The following is a 10,177-nucleotide window of genomic DNA, read 5'->3' as shown; positions in this document are numbered from 1 at the left end:
GTATCTAGCTAGCCTTTCTCACTCTGTTTCTCATGTAATTCCTTCCAGATTGCTTGCTCTATTTATTAGTTTCTGTATGTTTGATTTTGGGTTTTTGCACTTGCATGTCAGTAGTAGTATCAGAGATGATGATGGTGGATCGAGTTCCATTCCCTCGTGAGATCACATTCATCGATCACACCATTAAGCCTCGTGAGCCACAGTAAGTGGGCACTCCTTTCGATCGACAGCGTAGGTTCCTTTTCACTTCGATGGCTCGAAGACAACAAAACATGTTTGGTTGTAGTCTTGTGCTCGGGTAAGAGTGACACAGTCCGTTGTAGATGAGTTTGAGTTGCCTCATTTTTCTATCCAAAGGTTCAAAGACTAGGATTCTTCATGACAGTGACTCTCTTGACTACTTCAACCAAGAAGAAGAGGTCATAAAGAGAAAAGAAGAAGAAAACATGAAGTGTTTTGGAGGTCCGAGAGACTAGAGGACTAAAAGCAAAAGGCAAAGAGGAGCTCTTAAGTTTTTCGAATGCAAGTGGTACATTATAGTTCTAGATGTCTCTTTGCTTGCTAACCTTTTTTTTTTTTTTTTTTCTTCTCTATCCTCAACTTTTTGGTATCTCGGGTTTTTCACTTGGCAACTAACAGATTCCCATTTTCTTTAAAGGTTGTTCAACATGTTTGAATATTACTTTATTATGCATTCTCCTCAAGTAAAGCATTAAAAATCACTTAATGTATCTTTTCCGACCTAGGCATCAAAGATAGCACAATGTATCATCCTCAGACTAAGCATCCAAGATCATGCATTCTTCTTAAGCTAACATTAAGGATCGGACATATGCATCATTATCGAACTAAGCATCAAAGATTTCTCGATGCATCCTTCTTGAGCTAAGCATCAAATAATAAAGAATAATATTCATCTCTATTCAACACATGACGATTGAGTCATTAGAAAGAGATAAAGCATTATAGCCGAATTCAAAAAAAATATTTTTAGAAATTTTTTTTTCTATGTAACTACTTACGTGGAATCTAAAGATATAAAGTAATGATATGCCAGCTTAGCCTTCTTTTGATGTCATATTATCTGTTTGGGAGTCTCCCAACCTCATGTGGAGTGAGATGGGAGTGTTAGCTAGGTGAGAATCTCATATCGACTTGGTATTTGGATCAGATACGAAGTTTGTAAATATGTACGGCATTCTCTATCTAGGTCGATCAATAATGGCTTGCGAATCCAAGGTTTATGCTTTCAGGCTGGGCATGGGAGAAGAAGAAGAAATATCACATTCTCGAACGTGATCCAATTTGAGGTGTTTTGAAGGGTCATTCACGGCCGTGGCTTGCTTCCTCCTGTTGAGAGTCGGCCATCGTGATCGTAGGTGTTTCGACGATCGATGTTGACGCTACATTTTATTTGGGTATGGACTTTTCACTCCCCCCATCGATTCTAGTTGTACAATTCATCCATTTAGTTGTACACGTGCGAGTCGTCGTTTGTCGGGACATAAATGCTGCATGCAATTTGAAGTCACACTTAAAGGAAAGGAAACCATATCGTGGAGAAGACACGAAGATATATCATCATCATCCCACAAAACGAGAGGAGGAGGGGAGAGGAGCGATTATTAAGACAAAAAGTAGTAGTCATATGGGAAAAAGATACTAAAATTTGCAAAGAAGCTTCTTTATTTATGAGCGGGACTATGGAAACCATCGATGAAGAAGATTCATCTCTTTCTCTCTCTCTCTCCATCCCTAGTTAGGGTGTTTCCGAAACCATTGATTAAGATTCATCTCTCTCTTTCTCTCTCTCTCTCTCTCTGCCCTCTCGACATCCCTAGTTCAGCCGTGTCCGAAGATCTCTCTCCCTCTCCCTCTCCCTCTCCCTCTTTTTCTTCCTCTTCTTGGTCACCAAATTAAAGAGGAGGAGAGGCAGCGGCAAAATGCCGTCAAAATCCTTGATCCCTCCCCCATTTCTCAATCCCACTCTCCCCCGCCGCAACGCCCCCGATGCGCCGTCGTCTATGTGCGCCGACGACCTGGATCCCCGCTCAGCCGCCCCGCAGTTCCGAGGACCTCACCATAGGCGGGCGCACTCCGAGCTGGCCTTCCGGATTCCCGAGGACCTCCACCTGGGCCCCGTCACCGAGGACGACTTCTTCCGGACCTTCATGGACGTGGAGAAGATCGGATCCGGGGTGGAGGACGCTGCAGCACCCGCTTTAGAAGCCTCCGGCCACTCGGTTCCTCGGGATCGGATGGCGGTGGATTGTTCGTCGGGGAACGAGGAGACTCGAGCGCAAGGCAATGCCGCCGGTGGAGACGCCCGGCCGATGCATCGGCACGGCAGCTCCGTCGATGTGTCGAGCTCTAGAGTCGAGGTAGTGTTCGGGGACGTGATGGAGGCCAAGAAAGCCATGCCGCCCGAGAAACTTGCAGAGTTGGCGGTGATCGACCCAAGGAGGGCCAAGAGGTTTGTACTTTCCCCCAACTATTTCAGTCTTGTTATGATTCTGTCCCCTATGCTTCATGTTTACCACCAATGCTGCTTCGAAATTTTCAGTGGCTTGTTGATCACTTGTTTCCATCGACCATATCAAGATCGATCAAATGAAAAATCAAAATCAAAATGTGGCAAGTAGTTGAATTGTAACCCACATGTGAGAATTGCAATTTCTTTAATCTGCCATTAGAAGAATTAGAAAGAATACAAGGCAATTAACAGATATCAAAGGCAGAAAATTCTTTTTGTAAATCACAACTTCCTTGTCTGAAAGCATGATCAGCATAGCTTACAGTGCTACCTTTTATGTTGTTGGCATTATTGGGTTTAAAATACTACATCCTATCACGTCAAGCATTTATTTGTAGTGAGCCATAATAGTTGACATATATTGACATTACGATGATGAGAAACTTGAGTGTGGCTTTACTTAAATAATAATTTTAAGTCTGTTAGGTTATTAATTCAAGATAAGCAACTCGATCCTGATTGTACCTGTTTGCTTCCACAACCCTCTAGTGTAATTATTACTTATGCTGAAAAATTGAAATAGATACTACTACATGCTTTGTGCATATTTGTTTTCTATTTATAAATTTATCAATGTATTACCCTTCAAGCTTATGTGCTGCTATTAAAAGCATATTTTGAGTTGTTGGACATGACAATTTGCAGAATTCTAGCAAATCGGCAGTCTGCAGCTCGTTCAAAACAACGCAAGGCAAATTATATTTTGGAACTTGAGAGAAAAGTCCAGACTCTTCAAACGGAAGCTACAACTCTTTCAGCGCAGCTCATGCTGCTTCAGGTTGTTATACGTTTGTTCTTTGAAGAGTTGTTGTTTCTTGCTCTTTAACGCAGTTAATATATTTAATGGGCTATTGTTGGCTGACTTTAGCCTTGTAGTTGATTCATCTACTATGCTTCGGTTATCAAAACAACTAATCATCTTGGTTCTGATTGGACTAGACGTGTAAAGTTCATCATACTTCTGGCCCCTTTAATTTAATTTTGCTTACATCACAGTGTTGTCAGCTTATGTTTGAGGATTAAGCAAGTTTTGCATTTGGTAGATTGATTTGGTTTAGTCTCAGATACCGGGGCTGTGTTTAAGTCAGACTATGTGTAAGTTTGCATTCAGCAGATTCTAATGATCGTCTGGGGTGTTTTAATTTCGATTACTCACAGATCACTGATTTTATATCCTATAAAGGAGGCCCCAAATAAGAATGAAAAACAACTGGATCTGATTAGTTTTCAAGGGCTGATTAGATTATGGTTATTCAGGAATTAGAAAGAGTCATCAAGTCAGAACTATGTATTTGGCTACGATTGGATCTTATCATTATGTTCCCATGAGACTCATGTTTTATAGGATGGATGGTACGGTTGCAATAGTTGGAAGGAATCTTTAGTTGGCTAGGAAATAACCGACTTATTTTCTTTTATATTATAAAAGTTTCTCTAACTGGGAAGTTTGTTAGTTTAGTTATGGAGGAGAGGGTCCAACAGCTGTCATAATTGAAATTGTACATGATATTAATCATGTACAACCAAATTATATGTTCTCTCTATGGTAAGTGATTGTTTTTTCAACCTCTTCTCTGTTTGATTTGAACAACCAAATTATATGTTCTGATTCAGTTTTTAACTTATCTTTAGCAGGATTTGCCTTTTATGCCATAAAAGGGTCTACTCCCATGCATTCAAAATCAGGATAACTCTCATTTCCATTGAAACTACCTATTTTAATCGAATTTCTCTCCTTATACTTGTCAAGCTTCATGTATGCACTCTGTTTTCTTATCCATTTGCCTAATAAATTTTTCATTGCCTGAGTTGTCATAAGGACTAGAATATTCACTCTGCCTATTTGGAAGAACATGTATGTCATGGAGCTGCACTTAACAAGTTTGAGAGTCTTTCTCCTGGGAAAATCTTTTCAGGATTTACTTTGTCGCTTCACTTAAAGTCAACATAATTTCTTATAAAATATGACTAACCTATCTTCACCATTTACTCTTCTTACCAGAAAGATATATCTGAGTTGGCCACTGAAAATGCAGGACTGAAGTTATGGTTACAATCTATGGAGCAACAAGCTCAATTGCATGATGGTGAGATTTTTCAACTTTCTTACAGTAAATTTTTTAGCAGAAGAGAACATGTACATGAATATGTATCTTTGAATTCAACCTTTTATGGACCAGTTAATTTCTGCCTTCCTGTTGTGGTATCTTGCAATTTCTGTCCTATGGTATTAAAAAATTTCTTACAATATATTTATATAAACTTGCAAACATGTTAGCAAAATTGCATAAGCGAACGCAACACTTGTACAGGTCCAAAGAGAGAGGCCCCCTTTTATGGCTACGATCCTGATGCAAGAACTGGATCGTAACCTCAATATGTTTTCTTAAAAATTGAACATATTCGAGGGTTAGATATGGATGCAACTTTGATGAGAGTTAAGGAGACTGAGAAGATTAGGGAGAGAAGAGAATATTGAATATTCTGCTTGAATGAGATCCCAATTTCCAAGTTCTCTTTCTGTTTCTCTCCCTGTTCCCCTTTTTTTATTCTTCTTCCTATTTATTCTGCCCTCCCTTTTATTTCTTTTCTTTCTTCTTTTCAAATATTTGATTCTTTGATAGTGATGTATATAAGTTCCTGAAAAAAAGTGTCTAGCTGCTGCCTCCATGCCCATCCATGCATGTTCACTGTCAGGGTGAAGGTGGCATGGGACACAGGCAAAACATAAAATCCAGTAGGCATCATTGTCATCACACTGAGGTCTAAACAAACTGAGACTTAAATACTTGCCTGGAACCCATCTGTTTAGCTTACATTGTTCTAGGTTTGTGTGAATATGAGTTTCCCTTGTCACTGATTCTCTCCACTTAAATATCCAATTTACCTGTCCTTTTAAGTTTTCGCCTTCTGCACAACACATCACTGGGCAAAGTATAACTGTATATAAGGAATCTGTGCATCAAACACCATGATTGATTTTTTGTTTAAAGCCTGGTTTTAAAGCAATGGTTCTGTAATTGTTTACTTATGGAAGCAGTACTGATATTATTGAGTAAGTCTGGATTTTGTTTTTAGATGTTGGAGCATGGCAAGATGTTAATACACCACAACATTAAGGATTTTATTTTTACTTAAATAGTTAAGTAATATGTGGGTTCTCTAGCATTTCTGTTTGCCATGTCTGTTTATATAGTCTGCTTAAAATGTTACAAAATGGAAGCAACAGAAAATTTTCAAAGAGACTTGCAAAACAGTGCAGTTTCTCACTGACAACTGGTTCAGAAAATCATGGAAACGTATAAAAGCTATAGACTGGAATGATCATGGATGTCGTGTTAATTTGGAGCTCATATTTCGTTGAACAAAGGGAACGAGACCAAGGAACATGGTAAAGAAGAGATGATATTATCACTGCAAATTTTTAGCATATATAGGCACCAAGAAAACCAACGAATATGGACCGGAAAAGTCATTAGTCTCATGTTACTTTAGAGCTTACATTTAAGTAAAGGTATAATGGAAAATTTTTAAGTCGAACATGAGCGAGGACACTTGATATATAGTAGAATAGAAGCACTCTGTAGGTTGAATTCTTGGCAAACCAGGAAACTGGGACTTTTCTGGTGATAAGGCTAAAAAAAAATCACAGATGGATCTTCTTGATGAGGGTAATATATTTCAAAATGCTTGGATACTCTGATATATGTTGTGGGATTTTCTCCTTGTTGAGGTGACATGGAACCAATTTAGTCTATAATTTATTTAAAGAGATCTGATTAGTTTAAGGATATTTCGCATATGTAATAAGTTGTCATATGTCAACATCTACTCAACAAGGAGAAAAAGGAAGCAAATGCAGAAAAGATAGAAGAAATCTATTTGTTTTAATCAAATCTTGACTGAAGATTTATCTCTACAAAGATGAAAGTTTATCAATCAAGAATATTGTAAAGAGAGGAAGATTATTTTTCAAATCAAGTTAGAAATATTACCTTCGGAAAGAGGATATCATATATTTGATTTGATGTGATTGCAATTTTCATTATTTTTTCACTTTTCTTTTTATTCTTGTGCTTGAGCCTATAAAATGGGGATATAGCATTGTAATGGTGAAACAGAAATGAATTGATGAATTAAGTTCTTTTCCCACCTTGTGTATGAGTGGTGCGAGGCCACAAGTTACTTTTCTGGTGGAATGATCCCATCATCCACGTGTGAGACATGTGGAGGTGTGAGGTCTTCATCTTGGGAGTGTTCTCTTTGAGTTAGAGCGAGTATGGTAGTTATCCAAGTCTTTTTCTATTATCTTTTATTTACTTTTTTTTGTTTTATCTCTCTATTATCAAAAAGAAATTCACTGCTGCTCGTCCTACATCATGAGGTATGGTGACATGGGCAATTTTTCCTAGCCGCTGCAAAGAGAAATGGTTGAGAGTTGATAAATATTATTAGGTCATTGGTGGAAGAAGTAGGAACGGAGAAGCATCATTTCTGCCAAAGCTACTGATGGCTTAGGATGTAGGATTCCTCTATCGTTTGTGAGTTCCAAGTGTACAGGATATTTTGAACACAATATAAGACCATTCTGTTGTTGCTTAGCACTAAGTTTACAGGCCTGACAAAGGTGTAGGGCAATTTTTCATGTCAAGCCAGACCGAACCAATATGTACACTGATGAAGAACTTATTAGGTCAAAATTTGTTTCATATTTTTGGAAATGATTCTGTGAGTTTCACACATCCATTAAGTGTATGGAAATTTCTTATTACAATATAAGACCAACCACTGTTGCACAGTTCGAAGTTTTCAGGCCTTACAGATGTGTTGTACAATTTTTCATGTCAGGCCAAGCCAAATAAGGACGATCACTGCTGAAGAACTTATTAGGTCAATTTTCATTTCGTATTCTTGGAATTGATTATGTGAGTTTTATGCAGTAGGCACTAGGTTGAAGCTTCAAGAATGTTGCCTTCTAAAACATGGACTAAATTCTTCAGTTTGGGGATTGTCAGAATGAAGAATACTGAATATTTTTGTTAACCACATGGTCTACAAGATTAATACGGGGCCTTGTTTCCCCGAAACCCGGTATGTCACTTCAGTGCAGTTTGTTTCCCCATCTATTCCATCAGTGTTTGAATTTGCCAAGTAACCGATAAATGTGATTTATCTGGTTTCTTTTTTCTCTTTTAACTTTTTTAATGTTATTTTTCTTAAAATATCCAAACAAATAATATACCAGAGACAAAAAAAAAACTTATTCCTGATATATCTAATTACACAAATAAATCTGTGTTTTGCAACTAAAAATTCAACATTTTTTTACTTGCAACTGAAATTTTGTTTGAGATAGGTGTAGCCTGATCATAAAGCAGTTTAACCTTCGGTTGAGCGGGAAAACATAATATTAGTGTTGTGTTATTTCATGCAACAAAATATTCTTTGTAGGTGTGTATCGAGGCATGGAAGGTAATTTTAACATTTTATTTTGTCATGCATATGATAGAATAGAGGTCTTAGATTTGATTTGTAGAAATATTATCATTTGTTGATTCTCCTGGTGGAGCATTTCTTTGATTATCTTCTAGGTGTTTCCAATGAACAAAATTAGTGATATCAAATTCCAGTTAATGCTGTTTCCATTTGCACCCTAGAAAACTGATTTTCATGTCAAAATTACAGTCATGATGTTCTTCCTTTGTTAGATACACTGCTAGGACAATTGGATAAAGAGTAAATTTCTTTATCATGGAAATATCCTTTCTAAATCCAACCACAATGTGGCTGCAGGTGTCAGTGATGCTTTGAAGCAGGAAGTTGAAAGGCTTCATATTGTAACAGGAGGAAAAGTGAATAAAAGCGAGCCTTATAATCTGGGACTTTTAAATCTTCCCTATTCATCATTAATAATGCCATCTGAGGAGCAACCAAAAATTCATCCACAGGGCCTTGAATGTCATGCTCAGTTTTGTCAATCTCAACTCTATCACAATGATGTGCCTTCAGATATGATGCAGCAGGGTCAGCTCAAGGTTCTGCCAGGTCTAAACATCAGAAAGGGCTCGATCAAATGTTCTCAATCTAGAGAACTCTATCCCTGCAAGTGAGAGCAGCCACAATTCCTAACAGAACTACAAGTCACAGGTTTAGTTTGAAAGTTTGTCCATAGCCTGACTTCCGCACGCATCTTAAAGGATGCTGTTCTATTAGTTATTTCATTTGTTTTCTTATCCTATTTTTTACTAGGAGATCAGTGATTCTGATTTCTGTGGTGTGTCTTTATAGTTTGTAGATATTGTCATCTTCTTGTTGATTTGTTTTGGGATCGGTTACCATCTGGTTAACTGTATGATTATTGCGATTGTTTTTGTACCTTTATGTGTTGTACTTGAAACTAATTTTTTTTGTGAACAAATGAATCTTGGAAGTGAGATGCTTTCTCTCGAGCTGCAGCTAAATTTGAATTATTTTAGTGATATAAAGCCTCTAGCATCAGAGTTTGGATCTCTTGCAAGTTTTCTTGACAAGATTAGTAAAGTTTTCATGAAGGTTTTGTGGGACAACTCTAGAGAGAGATAAACGGAGACCCTTTGCCTGTTCAGGTATTCTCCACCGTCGGTTGGTCATCGCTTCGACCGGTGGTTGCTTAAATGGTGTTGACTCCTCATTCACGAGGGGAGTTCTGTTTAAATGATCTAAGTTTGGAGGTGAAGCCGTGCATCTTTCGACATTGTATGGATTAGGAGGAAGGACATCGACATTGTATGGATTAGGAGGAAGGACATATCATCGGGTTGCCTCTATTGAATATACCCGCGTATCATCTATATTTGTCTTATTTCAACACAAGAAACAATGTTTACTTATCGCGTGATTGCCTATGTTGTTTAATGGTTATTTTGAGGTCGAGTATCATCATTCAACAATGATTTGTGGCTTGGTTCATGAATCAAGGTTCGGGATCGACGGTGCATCATAGGTTCGATCATGTCATCTTAGATGGATGTTTTATGATCAGATTCAATCACGTCAACATATGGCTAATTTGGATGTGTCATTATACACGAACCTTTTATGGTTTGATTCGATCGTATCATCATAGATGGACATATCATGGTCGATTCGATCGTCCCATCATAGAAGAAATATTCTATGATCAGATTTGATCGCATCATTATATAAGGATGCCTCAGGTTTGATCGTCATGCCATTGACTTTCGTCGCTTTGGGATCAATCGCATCATCATAGATGGATGTATTGTGGCCAATTCAACCATATCATCGTAGAGTGGATATTTCATGGCAAGATTCGACCATGTTATCATAGTTGAATGCTTCTTGGTTGATTCGATCGTTTTGTCAAAAATAAATACTTCGTATTTGAATTAGCTACATCATCATAGATAGATGCTTCATAGATGTATCATTCGTATCTTCATGATCGACGAAAGCTAATGTCAGTATTCTAAAGCTCAATAGTTCGAAATGTCAAGCTAAAATATTTACAAAAAGACAAATGAATGAAGGATGGTTTCCTCCTTGTATACGATTCGAGTGATCCTCAAGTTCTGATGCTTGTCCGACGGTTCAACTGAAAGGGTGGCGTTGCATTCATATGTTTGGCCATAGCAGATTGAGCAC

The 10,177-nt window shown here is 37.8% G+C and overlaps 1 protein-coding gene across 1 annotated transcript; it reads left to right on the top strand.

The window, feature by feature from the left end:
- Window positions 1-1,609: 1,609 nt before the first annotated feature.
- On the top strand, window positions 1,610-8,977 carry LOC135613207 (transcription factor RF2b-like). Its single transcript, XM_065110294.1, has 4 exons — window positions 1,610-2,473; window positions 3,179-3,311; window positions 4,536-4,620; window positions 8,327-8,977. The coding sequence occupies exons 1-4, from the start codon at window positions 1,944-1,946 to the stop codon at window positions 8,641-8,643; spliced, it is 1,065 nt and encodes a 354-aa protein (XP_064966366.1). The 5' UTR covers window positions 1,610-1,943; the 3' UTR covers window positions 8,644-8,977.
- The last annotated feature ends 1,200 nt before the right edge of the window (window positions 8,978-10,177 follow it).

Source organism: Musa acuminata, chromosome BXJ2-5, assembly GCF_036884655.1.
Source record: "Musa acuminata AAA Group cultivar baxijiao chromosome BXJ2-5, Cavendish_Baxijiao_AAA, whole genome shotgun sequence".
Taxonomy (NCBI): domain Eukaryota; kingdom Viridiplantae; phylum Streptophyta; class Magnoliopsida; order Zingiberales; family Musaceae; genus Musa; species Musa acuminata.
This window is presented reverse-complemented; position numbering and strand designations above follow the sequence as displayed.

Coding starts and splice junctions, on each gene's coding strand:
- LOC135613207 (XM_065110294.1), top strand. CDS start 1,944: ATGCCGTCAAAATCCTTGATCCCTCCCCCATTTCTCAATCCCACTCTC. Junction 2,474..3,178: donor GACCCAAGGAGGGCCAAGAG/GTTTGTACTTTC, acceptor GACAATTTGCAG/AATTCTAGCAAATCGGCAGT. Junction 3,312..4,535: donor CGCAGCTCATGCTGCTTCAG/GTTGTTATACGT, acceptor TCTTCTTACCAG/AAAGATATATCTGAGTTGGC.